General features: G+C 58.8%; 1 protein-coding gene across 11 annotated transcripts; it reads right to left on the reverse strand.

Annotated features, from left to right (window-relative positions):
* Nucleotides 1-246: 246 nt before the first annotated feature.
* On the reverse strand, nucleotides 247-21,319 carry USP19 (ubiquitin specific peptidase 19). 11 transcript variants are annotated; one of them, XM_048315544.1, is made up of 28 exons: nucleotides 21,214-21,318; nucleotides 17,435-17,534; nucleotides 17,035-17,279; nucleotides 15,222-15,278; nucleotides 14,010-14,138; nucleotides 13,328-13,461; nucleotides 12,612-13,019; nucleotides 12,052-12,319; nucleotides 11,766-11,922; nucleotides 11,593-11,664; nucleotides 10,976-11,091; nucleotides 10,439-10,653; nucleotides 9,953-10,154; nucleotides 9,737-9,870; nucleotides 9,392-9,550; nucleotides 9,201-9,311; nucleotides 8,927-9,037; nucleotides 8,674-8,775; nucleotides 8,315-8,455; nucleotides 8,014-8,132; nucleotides 7,652-7,789; nucleotides 7,198-7,562; nucleotides 6,421-6,531; nucleotides 5,658-5,874; nucleotides 5,197-5,349; nucleotides 4,927-5,090; nucleotides 4,668-4,846; nucleotides 1,694-2,815 (listed from the first exon to the last, which is right to left on the reverse strand). In XM_048315544.1, the coding sequence occupies exons 3-28, from the start codon at nucleotides 17,141-17,143 to the stop codon at nucleotides 2,582-2,584; spliced, it is 4,305 nt and encodes a 1,434-aa protein (XP_048171501.1). In that variant the 5' UTR covers nucleotides 17,144-17,279; nucleotides 17,435-17,534; nucleotides 21,214-21,318; the 3' UTR covers nucleotides 1,694-2,581. The 11 variants fall into 11 exon arrangements, with proteins under 11 accessions (XP_048171510.1, XP_048171509.1, XP_048171501.1 ...); XM_048315545.1 differs by lacking the exon at nucleotides 21,214-21,318 and adding an exon at nucleotides 21,131-21,160; XM_048315553.1 differs by lacking the exons at nucleotides 1,694-2,815; nucleotides 21,214-21,318 and adding an exon at nucleotides 247-445 and having other exon boundaries at nucleotides 10,439-10,647; nucleotides 17,435-20,968.
* Between the last annotated feature and the right edge of the window lie 122 nt (nucleotides 21,320-21,441).

Genomic DNA, 21,441 nt, shown 5'->3' on the forward strand with positions numbered 1-21,441 from the left:
ACCTGGCAATAGCACCAAGAAACACCGGTCCCTGAGGGATCTTAGGGAATACCCAGCACCAAGTCACACCAAGGAACACTGGAGCACGAGGACACCTGGGGCAGCAGGGTGCTGGGGGTCCCAACAGCAGACTGGGGCATGGTGCCCTGGCTCACCAGGGGCCCGAGAGATAGCAGGCAGCAGAGGCGAGTGGAGTTTAGAGAGTTTAATGAGCGCAGGACAAACCCCAACCCCCTCCCCCAACCCCCCATCCCTCCAGTGCCCGGCCTGGCCCACAGCCCCAGGCCAGGCCCCCCACAACACCCTAGTCGACTTCTTCCATGCTGCTGTAGGAGGGGGCTGGGCGCTCGGCGGGGCTGGCGAAACGCTCAGGGAGGCCTTCGGCAGCCAGCGGCGAGGCTCCTTCGGGGGCCAGGCCAGATCCGAACGGCACCGGGGGCAGTCCCTGCAAGCAGAAGGTGGGCATGAGAGGGAGACTTGCACCCCGCCCACCCATCTCCCTCCCTGCTCCTGGAGGGCTAGAGGGGTGCCTGGGGGAACACAGCCCCTCAGGGTAGGGACCCCACGTGCAGAATGTGCAGCCCCTGGGCTTAGAGAGCAGAAGCTGGTGGCAAACCCCACAGCAGGGCAGAGGGAAGCATCGTGCCCAGGGCTCCTGGAGGCAGCCCCTCCAGCCCAGCAGGAGAGCCAGGCTGCAGCACACTCCTGCCCCAGGGCTGCTCAGCCAGTGCCAGTCAGAGCAGAGCCCTGCACCCGAGCATGGGCGGCAGTGACGGGCCATGGGCAGGCTGCCAGCGCCTGCCAGAGGTCTGAGGAACAGTGCAGGGCCAGAGGGAATTTCCAGGGCTGAGAGCACCTTGTCAGGCCTCGCTGCTGGCCACCCACCGCCAGTGAGGGCAGGCAGGTGCAGGCAGCAGCTTGTGGGCCCCAAGCCTGGGGCACCAGCACCAGCTGGAGCAGAGGTCAGCCCACTGGCGCCGGGCACTGACTCAGACCCACGAGGCCAGCACCACGGGTGAGCGGGGGAAGCCACCGAGACCCAGGGCTGTAGACAATGAGGCAACTGTTCCAGGACAGGCACCTCATGACCACGGCACAGCCCTGCCGAGCTCCCTGGCTGGGACCTGCTTGGGAGCGGAGTAAACCTCAGCACGTGGAGGAAGGGTGTGGGACAGAGGTAGGGGGAGTCCAGCTCAGGCCCCAGCCTAAAACACAGATGAACCCCTTCACTGCCAAGCATCCCTCCCAAGCCAGCTGAGGGCACAGCAGCAGAGACGGAAAAGAAAGTCACAGGGCTCTGAAGTTACCTCTCACACCCAAATACGCCAGAGCTGTCTGAGCCACGCTCAGCCAAGGGCAACACGTCTCAATGTCAGACACTGTTCGAGCTGCTGCCTGTGCCCCAGCCCCAGGGGACTGCCTGCTCTTGGCCCTGCTGGGCTCCCCACGCCCTGCACGTGTCCCGCGAGGCTACCACTCCACAGCTGGGACTAGAGCCCAGCCCGTGCCCCATGGCACGGGCAGGCAGAGCTCTCCCCTGAGCCTGCTACCACACAGGGTGCACTAGGCACCCAGCAAAGCCCAAGGGATGGTCCTGGTGCCAGCTAGGTCACAGAGTGGCCTCAGGTGACCCCAGTGTGGAGTCTCCGCCTCTGTGTGGGAGTCCCAGCACACAGGACAGGAACGCTGCATCTCTTTGGAAAACCTGGCTTTATTAACGCACTATGGTCATACCTGTGCTCCCTGACCCCATGCCTCTCCTGCAGCATGGGCAGCTGGTGTCCTTGCAAATGAGGTGCTGCACCACACTGCCCTGAAGAGACCAACTCCCCCAGATGCTGCCAGCATGTAGCCCCAGGGACTGTTGGGAAGCAGTGGCCCACAGAGATGAGTGCTCACCACAGGCACCCCAGTCTGGATTGCCAGGCTCCCCAGCAGCTGTCCAGGGCTGAGCAGGGAAGCACACAAGCCCTAGGTGACAAGCCTGTCCAGCCCAAGCACAGGAGTGCGGCACACACCACTCCGAGTGCACAAGCAGCTGGCACCAGGAGGCTCAGCAGGAGGCTGGCAGGAGAGACTGGGCTGGCCAAGGACCACGGGTAGCCCCAGCTCTAGGGGTGCTCAAGGCTCCTGCAGCAGCATAACTGAGAGAGGTGGCCAGCCAGGGCCCGTGTCAGGGCATCCTGCCCTTGCTGCAGCCTCCCGGCAGGTCTCCACTTCCTTCTTGGGAGCCAAGCAGAGATGGCTGACATGCCCGTGGGGCTCTCAGGTCCCAGTTTCACTGCAGCAGCAACATCCCTTCTTGAGCAGCAGGTAGTCATGAAGTCTGCCTCACTCCCAGTGGGCAGCAAAAGAAGGGCAAAGGAGCTCCGGGTTCTCGGCTGTGCCTTGGCAAGGCAGCAGGCTGGCCACACAGGCCTGCCAGCTGGCACAGGAGATGCCAGAGCAGACAGGCAGGAGCCGACAGCCCCATGCTTCCCTTGGCGAATCTTTCCCAGCGTCTTCTGTCCTGCTCTCATAGCATCCTAGGACGGCGCGTGCCTTGGCGGCCCTGCTCCCGCAGCTGGCCACGCGCCTGGGCCTATCTCCAGCGGGGCTGGTAAATGAGTGGGTAGAAGACGTTCAGGAAGAGAGCCACAATTGCGGCCGTGGTGGCCAGGACAAAGTATCTGACGCAGCCTTCATCTGGGTGCGGGGGGGTGCCTGGACTCCGCTTCTGGCCACGGGGCCTCCAGGAGTTTCTTGCAGGCCTTTGGGGCGCCTCAAGCTGCAGCTCTTGTTCTTCAGCCTCCAGTTCCTGCCAGATCAGAGAAGCCTGCGATGTGGAAACCTGCGTCAGCACTTGGAGAACACAACGGGCAACACCCCTCGCCATCCCCCGGGGCAGGCGGCTGCCTGCAAGCCCAGCCCCGTGCCCAGCCAGCCCGCCTCCCCATGCAGCACCATCGCGGTCGCGCCCGCCCCCGCGGCTCTTCGGGGTCTCTGGTGTGTGGGGCTCCGGTGGGTGGCTCTGTGGGAGGGAGCATGGGCAGCTACCAGGCAGGGTCTTCACAGGACTGCAGGGAGTGAAGCCAGCAGCTGGATCCCGATGGAGCAGATGCACTTGCATTGGTGGGTCCAGGAGGCAAGGGAGCAGGCAGCAGCCAATCACAGCCCAGCTTCTGTGATCCCAACAGGATCTTTCACATGACAGCCAATCCAGAGCCAGCTGGAGCAGCAGGAGCAGGAGGCGCAGTGCCAGTACAGCCAGTCACAGCTCTGCTTTGGTAGGTAGGAATGCTCTGACAACCAATCGTAGCCCAGCTTCCAGGAGGATTTTCCACAAGCAGCCAACCACAGCTTGGCCCTTCATGTCGGTGATCGTGCAGAGCAGTTAGGGCGCAGGTCTCTGGAGGGCACCCAGTGCCAGGGAGGGTGCAGGTGGTCCAGGGTGCTTGGGGACCTGCTGAGCCCCACTGGGATCCAATGCATCCCATTACTGCAGGGAAACCGGCGCTGCCAGGGGCCCAATGAGCCCCAGTGCCACAGAGCAACCTGATGAACCCCAGCGCCATGGGGCATACAGTGAGCCACAGGGCCAGTTAGGCCCCTGAAGGCTCTCACCACCAGTGTGCAAAAAGCAGTACAGCCTTCTCATTGCTCAGGCTGCCCCCAGTGAGTGGAGCTGCTCCAGGACACGCACAGCCCCCCAGGGCAGGAACAGCCCAGGCAGGCAGACACCAAGATGCCAGACAGCACCCCCAGCCTCAGAGACCGACAGCTTCTGTCCCCAGGCGAGAGGGCAGAACTGCCATGCCTAACCAGCACTGGGTCAAGGGGAGCATGAGCCAGAAGGGCAGGGAGGCCAGGCCAGAAGGGTCTCTAAGGGCATACATGTGCAGTCACGCTGGAGATGAACTGAGCATTGTCCTCAGACTCTGGGCCTGCAGAGGTGCTGAGCATGGAGGGAAAAGTCTGCAGCACAACGATGCAGGGGGTCTGACCAGGTGGGCACCACACTGTGCCCCAGCCTCAGCCTTCCTGACTTTCACACAAAGATCAGTGTAACCATGCCCTACCACTGCATTCTGAAAGCACCCTGCCATCTGGCCCACCCCCAGCCCCTCCCTCCCAGGCCACCCAGCAACAGAGCACGCTCTGGCAGGTTTCTCTAGAGCACCCTGTGAAGGCTGCCAGGCCTCTGGCTCAGCACTGGTATTTACCTTTTTTGCACTTGGCTTGGCCCTGAGTTGGGCCCCAGCAGAAAGTGTCCCCCACCCTGCCTCAAAAGCGGCTCTGGAGAGCAAGTTCTTACTGCTCTCTGGCACAACCAGATCCTACTGCACTGCTCGCAACCACTCCTCTAGTGCAGACTCCGGCAAGGCTGTGCCCCTTCTTCTTCTACCAGTGCCCTCCCACCAGCAATTCCACACTGATGACCAAAACTAGCTCTCCTGTGATCCCTCAGGACAGGGACTGTCCCAAGCTCACAGTGAGAACGAGGCAAGACAGGCTCCAATGCCCAGCCGGCACAAGCTCTTTGGTATCAAAGGGGTGCAGGCACTGCACCACAGCTGCACCAGGCTCTCTGGGTGCAGGCAAAGATGGGCAGGCCCTGCATGTGGGCTCCTGAGCACATTTCAAGGCTCTGTGGCTCCAACAGTGCCGAAAGGGACGCAAGTGCTCACCTGGCTTGCAGCGGCTTCAGCAGAGGGGGTGCGCTCGGTGCGGTGGTCTGAGGGATGCCCTGGCAGGGGTCTCTCCACAGGAGAGTTCCTCCGGCGGTAGAAGAGGACATATGCATATCTGGTCACCACCTGGCTCTCATCCACCGTGGTGACTGTGCTGTCGTCAAAGAGCCGCCAGCCTGAGAAGGACGAAGGGTTAAGCAAGCAGACAAACCACGGCTGCAGGAGAAGGGGGGTAGTGAGGGTGACAGATCCTCACCTACGTCGCTGCGTTGGCTGTTCTTGTCGTTGGGCAGGCGGGCGTACGCTGTGTAGTGCCCTCCAATCATGCCTCCATAGTGGTTGATCACAGCGTACAGGTCATACATAGGCAGCTGCTGCTCACCCTTCCGACCAATGCAGAATTTGCTCAGGTCCAGGCTCCTGTGGAGAGACATGGTGACCATCAAGGGTGATCAGTGTTATGCAGGCCAGACTGCAGGTCAGCAGAGGCAGTGCCAACCCAGGCACATCGTCCCCAGGCTCTCACCGGACGGGAAAGTCCACCATGTCATTGATCTTGTCCCTCCAAATAAAGCTGCGGAAGGAGAAGCGCTTGAGTTGGATGATGAGGACGTTGGGCAGCCGCCATAACATCAGCTGCTTGGAAGCCTCACGGTGCTGCTTGCACTTGGGGCAGTACCTAGGGGAAGAGTGCGCTTGTTACTGGTGTGGGGAGAGCCTCAGTTCTTCCAGCCCAGCTCAGCCCCAGGGTCCCCACATGCAGGGCTGGCAGAGGGTATGTCGGAGGGCTCAGCCTCCTCTGTCAAGGGCAGGCCAGCACAGTCCTACAGAGCACTACCTTTGCTCCCTGCTGGCTTAGCCCTTCCCAGTGCACAGGGAGGGCCAGCCCATCGTTCCTGGCTGCCAGTAGAAACAGTGTGCAGGCCCAGGCAGCTCCCGGGAAACCCTGCTGCTGCTGGCTGGAACCCGCCCTGCGGCCTTCCTCACCATGCTTCCTCTGGGGCCAGGACTTCAGGCTTGGTGAAGAGATTGAGGCACTGCTCCAGGGTGAAGTGGCCAGCCCGGGCTGCTTCGCTGGCTGAGCCTGGGTCCTCCACACACTCCAACTCCTTGGATTCTACCAACACGAATTCCTTGAGGCGCTCATTGTTCTTCCACACCAGGGCAAGGGAGCAGTCATCTGTCAGATCCAGGGGGGTGTCACCTGTGAAGGAGCACAGATGTCACACACATACTCTACCAGGTTGGAGCAGGCCACCTTGCTGGAACAATCTTGCCCATCCCAGTTAGATACAGAAATCAAAAAGTGCTTCCAGAAAGGGACAGGTGCCCCCTGGCTAGGTTCACCATGCTGGGGCAGCAGAGCCCCTCAGCCTGCAGGGCTCAACACTGGCACAGCCCTCCGTCAGCAGCACCCTCACAAACAGCACTGGGTGTGGGCATTCCACTCAAACAAAGAAATGACCCAGAGACCACAGACCCTCTGAGAATACATGAGGTTGGAAGGAATTGGCTTATTTGCTGAGGAGAGCAGGAATGTCATGCCCAAGAAGAGCTTCTAGGCAGAGGCTCTGTGCAGCAGAGCCCCTCCTTCCCCTGTCAGGTGCCGCTTTCACTGTTCAGTGTGGGCCACCATCACACCTGGGTTCACCTTGTGCCAGGCAGGCTCTGGCACCCTTTCCAGGCAGATCCACTACCCGGCCAGAGGTGGTAAGGGATGAAGGTGGCACTTTACAGGGCTCTGGCTCACCTTTATCTTCCAGCTTGTGCTCTCGGTTGGCAGCGTCGATCTTAGTGATGTAGAACTGTGTGGCGCGGGCATTCAGTGAGTCTGGAGTGTGCTGGTACCCAGGGATGGCAGCTGTGAACAGGCAGAGACAGATTTGTGGTGGTACTGCCTGTCTGCCCTGCGTAGGGGCCAAGAATTTGCAGCACCCCCACCCCCACCTCACATGCTACGGCCTTGAAGGGACACAACCACGTGCCCGTGTCCTTGACTATTTTTAGCAGGCGCCTGCCCCTGGCAAGCTGTGCTCCTCTGCCTGCCTTGCCCCTTCACTGCACATTGCTGCCATCCTGAGACGAATGTCTGGAAACGTGACAGCCAGGCAGCCGACCGCAAGAGGCTGGTCCCATGCAGCTGAGTCAGAGCGAGGGAAGTGCTTTGCTCACAGCCCCCAGGGGCTCAGCCAGCACCAGCTCTGCCTTGCTCCCACAGGACTTGAGGCTTCTGCCCGCCCCTGCCTTTCCACCTCTCCCACAGCAACACAGCACTCCAGCCTCTTTCCTCATCAGGTCTCTGCTCTACACCCTGGGCTTTGCCAGGGCACGGCAGAGCGTGGGTAGGTAGGCATTTCAGGTGACGCAGCACTGCCAAAACAAAGCTCAGGGCCTCATCTGTGTTCCCAAGAGTCCCCAGACCAAGCTCACAAGAGGAGAAGTGATGCTGTGGTGGGAGGTCACCCCAAGGAGGGAGAATCGCCTGAGCTCCTGGCACAGACACAGTTAGCACTTCAGCACCTCTTACCTTCTGGCTTGAGAGCTCTCTCATAGGACGGCTCTTTCTCACAACAGCTATCATCCTGCGACTCCATGTGCTCAGAGAACCCTGAATCCAAGCTCAACAGGGAACTCCTGGCTGTCAGGACCTTGCTCCGGACAGTGGTAGTATCCCCCGTCTCTGGGTGCAGCTCAGGCCCAGCTGGTGAGAGTGGGGGCTCCTGCAGGAGGCTGGAAGCCCTGTCCCCATCTCCCAGCTCAGGGGTGGAGGTGGCTGCTGCACAACTGCTCTTGGCCAGGGGCTCCAGCTTGTCTGAGTGCAGAGGCTGCAGCCCCTGCTCTGGTGACATCCGGCCCAACTGGAATGGAGGCTGGAACACGCTGACTGAGTACCTGGGCAAGAAGGTGGGATTTAGAGCTGGCCAGACACAGGGCTGAGCTCAGCTCCAGGGCAGAAGCACCTTCCTTCCCTGGACTCTCACCTTGCATAGCCCTCCAGCAGCTGGGCCAGGCGGGCGTAGGTGAGGCGGGACTCGGGCACGCTGATGAGGAAGGGGAAACCAATGTTCTCGGGACGGCATGAAGCCTTGTGGTCTGGCCAGTGTGTTTTCTGACATGCCCTGTAACACATACAGCCCCTGCTGAGCTCAGCATCCTTGAACAGCCTGGGAAGGAGCAGTGCAGGGCCAGAGGGGTGTGCTGGGGACAAGGGGAGCACCAGGAGTTCAGCTGGCTCCATCCCAAAGGGCAGACCCATCCCACCTTCTCCCAGCAAGAAGAGCTTTTCCATCCAGCCCTTCACAGCAGGAGACCCCCCTTCCTGCCAGGCACCAAGCCAACTCACACGTTGCAGTAACCGACTCGATAGCATCTCGTGCAGCGCTTGAGCTTCTCATCCTCTGGCAGCTGCTTCTTCTGGCAGGCCGCACACTTGGCAACAGGGCCACTGGGCACCTGCGGGCGCTGCAGGAGAAAGGACCCATTGGACAGGGAAGGGCAAGGACAGACGGGGGCAGGACAAGGCAGCCTCAGTGGGCATCCGTGTAGCTAATCGCCCTTGTGTGCGGTTCTGCTGCTCCTGCTCAGTCCCACTTACGGCTCAGCCTTCCTGCATCCCTCCCAGTAGTCCCAATATGCTTTCTTACCTGCTGGACCTGAAGCTCCACCACGCGCTCCTTGGCCAGCTCTGGGGACAGCACCTCAAAGCAAAGCAGCAGGTCCGTCGGCGAGACCGTGTCTAGCGAGTTAGACGGCAGGAACATGCGGTGGAAGTGATTCTTGATCACCTGCCAGGAAGGCAGTGGAGCATGGCCGTGTGAGGGCTGCCCTATGTGTCCTCTCCTCAGAGAGCCACAGACCTCAGCCTCACAGTGAGCTGTGGGAAGAGCAGCAGCTCAAGGATGCTGTGCTCAGCTCACCACCTCACAAAAGGGAAAGATGGACATCCCAGGCCCTACTATAGCGGCCTAACCCTCCAGAGCAGGTATCTGCCCAGCACTCTCACCTCTGCCAGGCGCAGGTTCTCTGGTTTCACGCGCACGCTGTGGGCCACTGAGTCAAGTACCTCCATGGCACTGGAGTTCTCCTTGCTGATACTCACGAGAAACTGCCACCGAGAAAGTGCCACATTAGTCACACCACACTAAGGCATGCCCTTACTTAACACAGGGCTTAGCCAGTTGGCACATGACCAGCTGCCTGGGGCACCTCCAGGAGCATTCTCAGGCTCCCTCCCCAGGGTAGAAGGTATCCTTTACCTTGACTGGTTTCTTGTGTGGCTCCTTTGCAAAATAGTAGACAGTCAGCACCTTTTGCTTCTGTGGGAGGGGCACGGGGAGGTACAGGAAGGGGTCAAATGTAATAGACACCTGCAGATACAAACGCACACTCAGTTGTGGGAAGTTCTTGTGGCTGAGCAGCAGATCCAGTGGACCCAAGATCCAGCCTTGCCCTGTGACCTGTGCTCTCTGAGGGTCAGGAGACTGATTCTGCACAGCCAGGACAGGGACAGAACTTCCAGGGCTGCCGTACCTTGGAGCACACCGGGCACACAAGCTTGGATTTGTACTGGCCCTGGAAGAGGTCTACTATGAACGAGTCGTTCCTCATCTTGTGTCGTTGCCAAGCCTCCTCAGCTACCACCTGCAGGAAGAAAAGGCTTGGCACCTCACTAAACCACCCAGGCTGCTCTCCCAGTAACTCTGGGGGTGGAACACCCTCACCTCATCAGGCCTCCCATCCGAGTCAACAGTCTCTGTGTAGGGCTTGTTCTGGATGCGGTTGAGGTCCTCATGCAGGCCATCAAGCAGGAAGGCCATGAACTCCTGAGCATCATGCTGGGCATAGCCAGTGAACTGGCTGGCCTTGCTGGCTACAATTGCCTGTGGGGAGCACAGTCGTCAGGGCTGGCCAGCAGACCCCTGGCAGCACTGCTTGCCCCACACACAAACCCTGGCTGCACCCACACCCACAGCTCTCTGTGGCACTTGCAGGGCAGCCAGGTGCCCACAGAGGAATGCTGGGAACCCACAGCACTTCCTGCTGAGCACCAGTGCCAGGAGCCCTACCTTCAGTTTAGAGGGCTGGAAGGCGTGGTGTGTGCCCTTCCACAGTGCTCTGAGCAGCATGGCGAAGCCGATGGCCAGGCGCCCGCCCGTCCCCAGCGGGTTGTTGTAGTTGATTTCTGACTCAAAGGACCGATCTGTAAGAAATGCAGGAGCTCAGAGTGGCTGGCTTCATCATCTGAGTGGCCAAGCTCTGCTGTGCTCCCAGTGTGGGCTCACCATGGAAGTAGTCACGCAGCTCCCGGGTGTTGGACAGGGACTGAATGACACTGTTCATGAAGCAGGTGTTGCCCAGGTTCACCAGCCCTGTGAAGCCGGGCAGGCAGACCTTCTTCTTCTCATCCTCATCCTCATCATCCTCCACACTCTCGGCACTCACTGGGCTGTGTGTCATTGGTGGCACCATACACGTCGGTTTGGGCTGCCAAAGCAGAGGCAGGTGTGAGGGTGCGGCACTCAGGGAGTCTCTCTGGGAACACCAGAGGAACTCAAAAGCCCAAGAAACTCTCCAGAGAGGGCTGGAGCCATCACACCATCTCCCACTTGGACTGGGACAGACAGGCCAACAGCTGTCCCTAATCCTGCCAACTATGACTGAGGAGCACTGCCTCCTCCTCCAGGAATACTTTGCCAGCCTCCAGAGTGACACTGAGGAGGTGTCCCTCTTTCCCCTATCCAGGTCAGATCCACTGTGGCCACACTCACCGAAGGAATATGTGGCTCTTGCTTCACTGCCACGTGCTCTGGGGCCGTACGGGCTGCCACGCCATCCAGAGCCCCATCTTCCACACGCGGCTTCTCTTTGTCACTGGTTCGGGCCTCTTCCTTGCTGGAGAGGGGGTGCTGGTTACTGCCCGGAGGGTTCTTATCCAGAGGGGTAGGGCCTGTAGGCATGGCAACCTTTGCACCACCCACTGCACCTTAAAAAGGGGGAAGGGTGGGCCTGTGGTTAGCAGCACCACGCGCTGCCCACAGTGGGGCTGAACTGCTCAGTCCACACTTGCACACAGGCTCTCTTCTACCCCTGTTTCCCGTGAGCAAGGGAAACAGCAGTGCCCTTCCCCTATCACTTGGCTCACACTCTGCCTCACATCCCTCCTACCTGCATCCACTCAGCCCCTCTACTTCCCCACAATCCCATGCCAGAGGATCTGGCACCAGCTGGCAGCTGGGAGTGGTGAGGAGGGCCCATGCCCCACTGCGGTGCAGCAGGCAGGCAGGACAAGAAGGCAGGGTGCAGACCTCGTGTGGCTGGAGCCTCCAGCCCTCCCCAGCGCTGGCTCTGGCGTTTCTTCAGGCAGACATCAATGCGAGACACCGTGAAGTTGTACGTGCACTGGTCTGGCTCAATGAGGTTCCTGTAAGGCACACAGCAAGTCAGAGATGCCCCAGACCCGCAGCAGTCTCAGACATGCCAAAGCCTTTGCATGGCAGACCCACGCCCTCCAGGCAGTAAGAACACTGATCCTGAGGTAGCCCTGGCAAAGCAGGGTGGAAACCCTCAAGACTGGCCACACTGAACACACAAAGCGCCCCTTTTCTGACATCCATTCTGCTTGGCTGCCTCCTGCTGCATATTCCACCCAAAGGACACACAGGCTGGTCTGGCTGTCCCCAGGAGCTCTAGAACAGTCTGGGGTGAACTGCAGGCAAGGAGGCACTGGGATTTCTTCCCCTGCAAGCCAGCACACAGCCAAGGCAGACCAGGCTCAGGGCACTAGTGCAGTATGGTGTAACTGAAACCTCCAGATGCAGAAATGAGCATTCCCTGCACAGAACCGCCAGCTGGGACTGGTTCCTGTTCTAGCACTGCACTCTCACCTCCGTTGTCCTGATGTGGGTTAGGACAGGAGTCATACCTGAGCTTCACCTGCCACCGGAACACCGTGTGGGGCCCACAGCCAGGATGGAGACGAAGGAAGTTCATATCACTGCAGAGAAATTGGGAGTGAGCAGAGGTGAACAAAGAAGTAGCCCAGCCACAATCAGGAGCTCTGCAGTAGCCTGGAATCATCCTGAGACAAACTTGTACCTTGTCTGAAACACGAGCGTGAAGTCTTGCTCCCGGAACAACACCTTGGATGTCTCCTTGTGGATCTCCTTCACATAGACATGCACCACCACCAGATCATTGCCCTTCTCGTATGAGTCATTCTTGACAAAGGTCAGGCTTACAAAAGGTTCTGGCTCTGAGCAAGGAAAGCCATGGAGAGAAAGGTTATCTTCCTTGCATGCTGAGGCTGCAAGCTGACCCAGGAAAGGTCCTGAGCAGATGGACCTTCCTGACCAGGCTCACTCCATAGGCTCTGGCCACTCACCATCAGCTGCTGCTTCCAGAGCCACATCATCCTTGGACCAGTCCCTCTTCTCACCATCTCTGCCCATGGGAGGGGTGCCCACTGGGATGGCCTTAGAGCTCTCTCCCAAGACAGGCAGGCAGTCCCGGCTCCGCAAGGCCTCAGCAGGGCTGCCTGGCTGCAGGACTCTCTTCTCAACACAGGCGGCAACACGGTGGGGGAACACCTCCGTGGTAGCTGCAAGAGGTGGCATCTCCACTGGAACAGTCTCCTTGGCCAAAACCACAGCCTTTCAATACAGAAAGACACAGTGACACACAGACACTGTCACCCCTGGGGTGCCCTAAGGCACAGCTCCATACCACCTGCTTCCCCCACACATCCCATGCCAGCTCAGCCCAATTAGCACCACAGCCCAGCAACTGCAGGGTCCTCACTTCACCTGCTCCTCCACCACAGGTCCTCCTGTCAGCCCTCAGCATCACGGAGCCCACCTCATCCCCATGGTCAGGGATGGGTCCTGCATCCCCTACAGGGCTGAGGAAGCAGGGGTACCCAGGTCCAGCCAGGTCCCCAGGTACCTTCTCCAGGGGCAGTGAGAGGTCTGCAAGGGCCGCGGGTGCATCGACCTGGCTGGCTCTGACGTTGCGGCGGCTACCGGCCCTCCCACTGTGCCCTTTGCTGGGCTCCGTGTTCCCGGTGACTCTGGCATTCAGCTCCTCTTCAGTGGGAGCCACTTTGAGGTATACTGCCCGCTTGGCGCTGGGGCCACTCTGTGTCCCTGGGCTGGCTGGGCTTTTCCCTCCCAGGGCCTCACTTCTTCCCGGAGCACGCTTGGGGTTGAAGGGCTCCCGCCGGGATCTTGGTGGCTCTGTGCCTTCAGCCCTTGGCTCTTCAGGGGTCAACTCTGCAGAAGCAGCTTTCTCTTTCCCATTTTCCCAGCATGCGGCCCCTTTGGCCAGTTCTTTGGATCCGTCTTTCCTTTTCTTCTGTAAAAGGCAATGCAGCACAGTGGGAAGGTTATTTAGGTAGCAGCACCTTTCAGGCTTCCTATCCTCACGCTCACTCCCCCTTCCCAGACTGCACCAGGACTCTACTCCAGAACCTGGAGATGCATGGCAGGCAGAAACAGGCATATGACTCCCTGGGACAGTGACAGGTGGCTCATGCAGCATGTGGATGCAGGATGTGCCCCACATTGCTCCCTGGGCAGCTCAAAAGTAGGGGGCTCAGAGGTCACCCCAGCTCCCCAGGGCTCCATAAGCTCCCTTAAAAAGGCAGATCATTCCCTCCTCACCAGAAGTGAAGACCAGTTATGGAGTGGGATCTTCTTCTGAAGCACAAGCTGTAGAAAGTTGCCCTTCTTGCACTGGACCTTGCTGCAGGAGCTCTCGATCTCCTCATAGAACTGACAGCTCCACTGGCGCCCATCTGTAAAGCAGAGGGGAATCAGTACCTCAGGCAGTGCTCCAGGCAGCTGTCACCTAACCCACAGCACCCTTTCACCTGCCCCCAGGATGAAGGAAGCACTCATTCAGAGCCAAGAAGGCTGCAGGCAGGCTGCCACCATACCCCAGGAGCCTTCCAGGGCTCCAGCCAGCTTCCCTGAATTTGCTTTGTACATCTGGCTGGCCTCCTTCCCAGCGGGAAGGCCCTGGGCCTCCCTGCCCTCAGGGGCACAGTAATTTTTCCAAAGGATACCCGGGACTGACTCAGCCATCCCAGCAAGCAGGGGACAGAGACGCACTGGCGCAGCAGTGGGCACTTGTTCACTTGGCACAGAGGCCAACTCCTGCCCTCCCCAGCTCTACAATGCTCTCCTATCAGCCCTGTCTGCTGCCTGAGGCTGTGCCAGCTGACAGCAGGGCATTGCCTCTGAGGGAAAAGTCTGATGTCTTCCTGCTGCAACCCCTGCTTGGCCCAGAGCTGTGCCAAGTCCCAATGGAGAAATGCCTGCAGCAGTTGCTCTATTTCCATACCTGGTAGTTTGACCACACAGTCTGTGTCAGTGAAAGCAGCATCTACGTCCTCCGCCTTCAGAGCTCCACTGCCCAAGTTCAACTTGATAATGATCTCATCGGCATTCTGCTTCCAGTCTAGCAGCAGCTCTAGGAAAAGGGAGGGAAGCATCACCCACTTGCTGGGGTATGAGCCTGAAGTGCCCACTCCTTGGCCGGGGAACAAAAGCCTGAACACACACACAGTTAAGGAGGTCAGCGCAGGAACAGAGATCATGACAGTTAAATGGGACCTGCCCTCGTCACAGAGGGCACAAACAAGAGCACGTGTTGCAGCAGGGCAGATGAATCCTGGTAGGAACCAGAGAGGCCAGAAAGGCAGTGCTGCTCTTGGCATTGCCACAAGCAGCAGCAGCAGCTGGGAAGAAGGGGTGGCTCCTGCCAACAACAAAACAATTATTGCTTTCCCAAGGAACGAGGAAGCCACAGAGTTACTCTGGGGGATTTAAGTGGACTCTGACCACAATCAAAAATCGCCACTTCCCCTTTGCATATGCAAACCAAGCAGCCCAGCTGCAACCATCAAAGCACTGTACTCCTGTCAGGTGAGCATGGCTAACATGGCTGAAACATCAGCAGGCCAGCCAGCCAGGTAAGTACACTGCAACAGGTGAAAAAAGAGTGCAGCAGTGATACTCCAGTGCAGGCAGAACTTTGTGTGCCTGCCAGGCTCCAGGTGTGGCCCTGCGGTGCCCTGAAGTCTTGAAGGCAAAAAAGTGATTTCGATCACCTTGATTTCAATCAGGTTTGTTCTACCCCTGGGGCACGAGGATGTCCTACTCTGTCCCCAAAGCAGGCCTGGACTGAGACAGAAACCAGCCAATGCTGCCCACAAGGTGACACAGCTTGGGATGTTCCCAGCCCATAGTGATGTCCTGCTCACAAAGAAGCAGAGCAGGTGTCAGCAGTGAGATGTCCCAGGGCTGTGCTCCACAGCACCATGACACCTGAGTTGCAAGCAGCCTGCCACATGCCCAGGGCCTCTTCCTTGCAGACAGCCCCTCTCCACCCCTGGGAAGGCCACATACTGTTAAGATAAATGCTGAGGCAAGGGAGTGCTCAGGTTAGCTCTGCTCAATGCCAGAGCATGGGACAACAAGGTGAGAGCTTCAGATCCCTTGGCAAGGGCACTCCATGGCCGTGCACTGGCAGCTGGCACACACCTCAACTTACCCTCCTCTGAGTCCTTCTCCTGGGCAGTCTCAGCCTGCTCGAGCTCAGGGCAAGACACTGGTGGGCAAAGAAGCAGAGCGCAGGCAGGTGTGTCATTCTGTCACCTCACAACACAGGCCAGTAAGCTGATGCCCAAAACTTCATACATCACCTCCTTCTACCCTGAATCCGTGTCCAGGCCTTTCATTCTGCATGTGCTGCTCATCTCCCTCTGCTTTCTCACACTTCCAGCAAGTCAGCCTCAGGACAGCTGCTCCAAGCCATACCACCATATCCCAGTCTAAGCAGAACCACAGTGGGAGCAACATAATACTGCACCATGCAGGCAGTGCTTTCTTGAGGCACATCTCATTGTGGAGCTTGTGGCATCCAGGCTCAGCTGTGTGGCCCAGCTTGGTGCACCAGACCCCAGCCCCCAGCCATATAGAGGAGTCCTGTCTTGATCTGACAGAAAGAACCTGGTGTTTGGTCATCCTCAAACCAATTCTGCTGTAACCAGAGAACCACATGGCCCAGCTGCACTTTAACATTTCCATTCCTGCACAAGCTGCCAACATCCACATCTGAAACTTCCTTCCAGATCAGGGTGGGGAACCAAACTGACCTGACACCTAATCCCTGCTCTCCACAGAAATACCTCCAACTGCCAGAAATGTCTCCAGGCCTGCTCTACCCACCCAGGACAGTGAGCTCTGCCAGGCAAGGCACCCAAAACAACAGCACCTTCTCCTGGAGCAGAGAAATAGTGCCAACAGGAGCTGTGGTCTCCACTCGGGAATACTCAGAGGGCTGTCACTGCCTCCCCTGACCGGCTACAAACCAGTAGGAAACCTCTGCTGACCACCACACCGCTGGTGCAAAGGTGCCGGTGGGGCTGGCAGGGTGAGAAGCATAGCAGTGGCACTGCCTGGAGGATCTACAGCCCCTCATCACCTCTCACAGAGGGGATGGGGGCAGCATGGCTGCCCTCAAGGAGGCCCCTACATCAGAGGATGCAGCGAATCAGGCCCTACAAGAGGTGTACTCCTCCCACGTGAGAGAAAGCACAACGCTGTGCTCTGCACTGTGGGATTTCGCATCAGGGACTGTGCCTGGCTGCTCTGGCACAGACCTCACCAAGCACTCAATTACCTTGGCCTATAAAACACCCTGTGATTTTGAGGTTACAACAATCATAACAGAGCAGGCATGGAAATCAAACAGCTTTTCAGAGCCACAGAAACTCTTGCTGGCATCCTGCCCACAGGCATTCCCTGCACCTGAAGCATCATTTTTGTCAAAGGATACATGGCAGTTACAGAAGGAATTACTCTACAGCAACTATTTCACCTGAGCCACACCTTATCCTGACTCAGAAGCTAAAGCACCAGCCCCACCCGCAGGCCTTGCACACTCGGTCACTGCCTCACAACACCTGGCCTCAGCAAACCGATGGGAAAGAAGCAGCATTGCCTCCAGCTGCAAGAGCACCCACAGGTTTCAGTTCCACTCCTGCTGGATTGGGGCAGATCACACCCAGTCAAAAGCAGAGTCTAGAAACAATCACCAAGGCCAACTCCGAACTTTAGCTAACAAGGCCACAGACCCAACCTTCCTAACATCGCTGGGGCTAAGTAGTGCCCAAAGGAAGGAGGTTACAGGTCCAGGGAGGACACTGTGTCAAAGAAGATCCCACATCACAGGGGTTACCATAAGCTGCAGGAAGCGATTAGTCAAATCTGCTTATCCTGCAGCAGATGGCTGCGAGGCTCCCAGGCTGCAGGGCTGAGACACCACGGGCCCGCTCACCACAGTGATGCTAAGGGGCTCTCACCTTCCTTGCTTTCCTGATTGGCTCGATCCTTCTGCTTCTTCTTGTTGGTAGCATCATCCAAGCCCCGAGACACTCTCCTCTGGCCAGGGGCATTTGTGCTGCTGGACATTTTCAGCCGTTTGGAGGACACAAACAGCCCACCGGGGTCGGTTATGGAGTCTGGGTCAGGGGTGCGACGTTTTCTTCCTGGCCCAGCTATCTTGGCGACTCTCTGTGGTCAAACTCTCTGGCAAGGAAGTAGTGGCCTAAAGAGAGGAAAGAGCGAGCATGGCAGAAGGAGCAGATGGAAAAGGCCCAACAGCATCAGGATCCACTCTTTGCCTCAGGGCCAGTGCGCTTACATGACTTTCACCGTGGTGTTTATGGGAAGCCCCATGCAGCACTCAGTGAGGAAACCTACCTCATCACAGCTGCTACAATGCTTACTGCCAAAAGCATGGGCTTGTCAGAGCTCCCAACATACAACCGGGGGTCTTCAGTATGTGCCACGCATTAAAAACCTGGAAAGCAAGTGTCATGCTCATGGCTCCCACTACAGCAACACTGGCCCAGAGGAGCCGCCGGTGCTAACAACACCTGGAGACACAGGCAAGGGTAAGGACATGAGGAGGCCTGGATCTGCAAAACTGAGCCTCCAGAGTCAACTGGGGGAGCCTGTCACATAGCTTGGAGCAACAGCTATTTCAGTCAAACAGTGTCCTGTGTAACAGGGCCAGAATAGGAGCCAGTAACGCCCTAAGAAGGAAGCAGGCCTGAGACAGTCTCCCATGACAGATGAGAGCAGAGCTCCCTGGCAAAAGGAGAGTTCCTCCCCCTTCGCCCACTAGCCAGGAGTTTAACCAGTATGACTGCACCTTGAATATTTATCTCCCAGCCAGTTTACAGACAGCGTCAGCGGGGCCTGGCCTGGAAACAGGACACCTCTGCTCCTCGTGCCCCAGGAAAAGAGCAGGCTGAGCAGGGCACGTAGGTTGCTCACCCCTGCCCCCTCAGACATGCCCTCCCTACAAAGCCAGCTCCCCTACAGGGTTTGGGAGCTGCTGGCCCAGGGGTCTGTTGCACTCATCAGCATCACCCTGCAATGTTCAGGGCTTTGAGAGAGCAGAACTGAAACAACCAACTGAAAACAGTCCCATTGGAGGTGTCTCCGTGGAGGTGGTGAGAGCAGAGAGCTGGGAAGGTTTCCTCCCTCACTGCCCCGGCTGCACACCCGGACCCTGGCAGTGCTCACCAGCCTGCAGGCGTTTGCAGCAGGGAGACAGGCCCAGCTGCACAGATCCTGCCCACCTCCATGTGCCAGCTGCCTGCCGCAGCTCCCAGTGCACTGATTCACAGGCATCCCACGGCCCGGCTCCCATCTGAGGACATGGAGCCGAGCCCAACAGCATCTTTGGCCTAGCCCAGCTCCACTGAGCCTACCTCTCCCTCAGTGGGAGGCAAGCTGCCCCTCAGGAACACCCAGTTCTGCTTTCACCCATGCATCAAGCACAGACCCCTTGCTGTGCGTGGGCATGGCCAGTGGCAGGAGGGACCTCCAAGGGAGACACTCAGTCAGAGGGAGGACGCTGCCAGTCCTGTACTGCCCACCCCACGTTGCCAGGGCATTTGTGTTCTAGAAATGTTTGGGGCAACAAGTAGCCACAAATGTGGAGCTATAGCCACAAACTGAGAGGGACCCCAGAGAGCAAAGCAGCCTGGTCTTGCTCTCAGCTCTGGCAAAGCCAGCCCCATGACAGGTGCTGCATCCAAACCACTTCTCTTCAGGCCAACCTGCCCTCACAACCAAGAGCCACTGAAGGCAAGTGAAAAGCCGAGTCCAGCCTGACTGCCTGGCACAGACAATTCCTGCCACCCGCGGTGGAGAGCCCCAAAGTGACCGGGAGACCAGGATGCTGAGCAGGGTCCAGCATCAGTCCCAAAGAGCTGTGGGAGGGCAGCAGAGTCATCCCCATGCTGCTGCACACACTGGGTCTCTCCAGGATGCAGAAGCACTTCTGGCTCCAGAGGGAATGGGAAGGGCCCTCACAGCAGGAAACGTGGCTGTGATTCTCCAGGCTAGACCCTCTGATGCCAGCTGCATGCTGTCACTCAGCTCCAGTCCCCACTGACACCCAAACAGGTTGGCTACAGATGCTTCCTGGTGCTGAAGAAGCTCAGCTGGGCTCAGCAAACATGGGAAAGCGTTTTTTGTTGTTTTTCTTTTGCCTCTAAGGTGAAAACCCCATGAGAAGTGGGACACAAGAAGCAGTGACTGCTTCATGCAGGGTCAGGAGAGGCTCTATTGCCTCCTTCCTCCACCTCCAAAGGGGTGGCACAGGGTAATTGCTGGGCAGGGTGAAAGCAAGCTCTGAGAAGGGTCCTGGAGGCTGAGAAAGGACAGGCCTCTGCCCAAGAAGTGGTGAGGAAAAGAGACAGGGTTGCGTGCCTCCTTGTCACTCCTCCAAGAGAAGCCTGCTGCTCTCATGCCTCACTGAGGGCTCAGCTCCCTTGGGTGCTCTGCTGACAGTTACTCCTCATGGCAGGCAGGAACCAAGGAGGCTGGAGCTCTGCCCATTTCAGCTGCCAGACTGATGGCAACCTGAGGCTGCTACAGGCACCTCAAGGTTTTGGAGGAGTGCAGGCAAAGCACAGGTTATTCAGGGATTAGAACAGGCAAACAGGAGACTTTTTGCCTTTCTGCCACCAGGAAACACACATACAACCAGCATGTTCAGCCCTTGGGTGCACGGGGGCACAGAGGTTTTGGCACCACTCCTGTTGGCACAGCAGGAGTCACCGTAGGGGAGAGATGGCAAGAGGCCACTCTGGCTAGATGCCAGGTGAACCTCTGGGAACTACCTGATCAGCTGGGCACTCCTACAAAACCTTCCCGGAGCCAGGGAAGCCTGGCCATGCTGCTGCTGGGAGCAGAGGTGCCTCTCTGTCCTCTGCTCTCCCTGCCTTTGTGCTGTGGTGTGTACCAGATCCAGGTGCCAGCTGGGGCTTTCTCCCAAGTGCGTCTTACCCCAGAGCTGTTTCCCAACCCAGCTCATGCTGAGACTGCAAATATTTTGACTGGCCAGAGGAAAGGGAGCAAGAGGCCAAGGAGAAGGGCCACTCCTCCCCACAGCAGCACCAGACGGGGAGGGACAGCAGAAGGTGTTCAATGAGATGGAATTTGTGCCCCGTGTCTGGGGCAGGTTTAGCAGTTGGCAGGAGGAGCTCCCTGATTCGTGCCCACAGCACTCCCCAACAGTGCCCAAAGGCCTTTACAGGGGTAGCTGCAAAGAAGGTTGGCTATCCCAACAGCATCTTTTCCCTATGGACTTTTAGATCCTCCATGACCTAAATACAGTCAACAGAAACACGTCCCTCGTGCACACAAATACTTTTGTCACCTTCTGTTTCTTGTTCCCCTGAGGGATCAGAAATCCCAAAGCTCAAGGTTGCCTTTTACTTGAGTTTCTGGGCATACCTGACACACGGGTGGAGCCAGGCCAAGCACAGAGCCCCCTGGGGCAGCTACTCAAGCCAGCACTGTCACACAAAATACTTCCAACCCATGTGGAAATCACTGCGCCCCCAACGCATCATGACAGCAGTGAGCCTTGTGCTGAGTGAGGAACCCGGCAGGCCCAGCTCCCCCATTCTGGGGACGATCATAGAATGGTTTGTGCTGGAAGGAGACCTTGAAGATCATCTAGTTCCAACCCGCTGGCCATGAGCAGTGATGAGAGCGTCCAGACAGCAGCCAGCGGCCCCTGGCCCCCCGGGCGCTGCTGCCCGGCCTCGGGCACCGGAGGAGGGGAAAGGGACTGTGAACGGTGTCTGTGTGAATGGTGTTTGTTTGAACGGCCCCGGCGGGCAGAGCACGAGGTCACAGCGCCGGCTCCTGCCCGGGGCTGCCGCGCTGGGCCCGTCCTGCCGAGCCCCACTCTCAGCCCCCGCCGCCCCAGCTCCTGCCGCCTCGCACAATCTCTCCACTCAGGCCTGTCACAGGCCGCCACCACCGCCATCCGCCGCCTGCCTCGCTCTCCGCCGCCCCGAGCCCCGCGACCACGGGCCGCATCCCGGCCTCCCACCGCCCCCGGGCCCTGCGCGCCGCCGCGGCCCTCACCCCGCGCTGGCCCAGGCGCCGCTCGCCGTCCCCGGGCCCCGCCGCCGCCCCGGCCCGGCCGGTCCGGCCCTCCCCGCACTCACGGCCCCGCCCGCCGCTCCGGTCTGTTTGTGCCGCGCCGAAGTTCCGAACGGGCCGACAACGGAGACAGGCCCGAGCCCGTGACGCACTTCCGGGAGTCGCCGGGCGCGCCCACGTGACACGGAGGGGGTGCCACGTGACACGGGAACGGGGGTGGTGCCGGCGCGTTCCCGCAGCAACGGGAGCGGGGGCGGTGTGGGTGTCCTGGTCCTGTCCGCGGGGGTTCCCGG

The sequence above is a fragment of the Corvus hawaiiensis genome, chromosome 11, assembly GCF_020740725.1.
Source record: "Corvus hawaiiensis isolate bCorHaw1 chromosome 11, bCorHaw1.pri.cur, whole genome shotgun sequence".
Classification (NCBI taxonomy): Eukaryota; Metazoa; Chordata; class Aves; order Passeriformes; family Corvidae; genus Corvus; species Corvus hawaiiensis.

Excerpts from the sequence above, each read along its gene's own strand:
- USP19 (XM_048315546.1), bottom strand. The coding sequence starts at position 17,143 with ATGTCCAGCAGCACAAATGCCCCTGGCCAGAGGAGAGTGTCTCGGGGC. Across the intron at positions 10,654-10,975 it reads GGAGGCTCCAGCCACACGAG|GTGCAGTGGGTGGTGCAAAG; the intron begins GTCTGCACCCTG and ends CCCCTTTTTAAG. Across the intron at positions 8,456-8,673 it reads AGAACCTGCGCCTGGCAGAG|GTGATCAAGAATCACTTCCA; the intron begins GTGAGAGTGCTG and ends CCTTCCTGGCAG.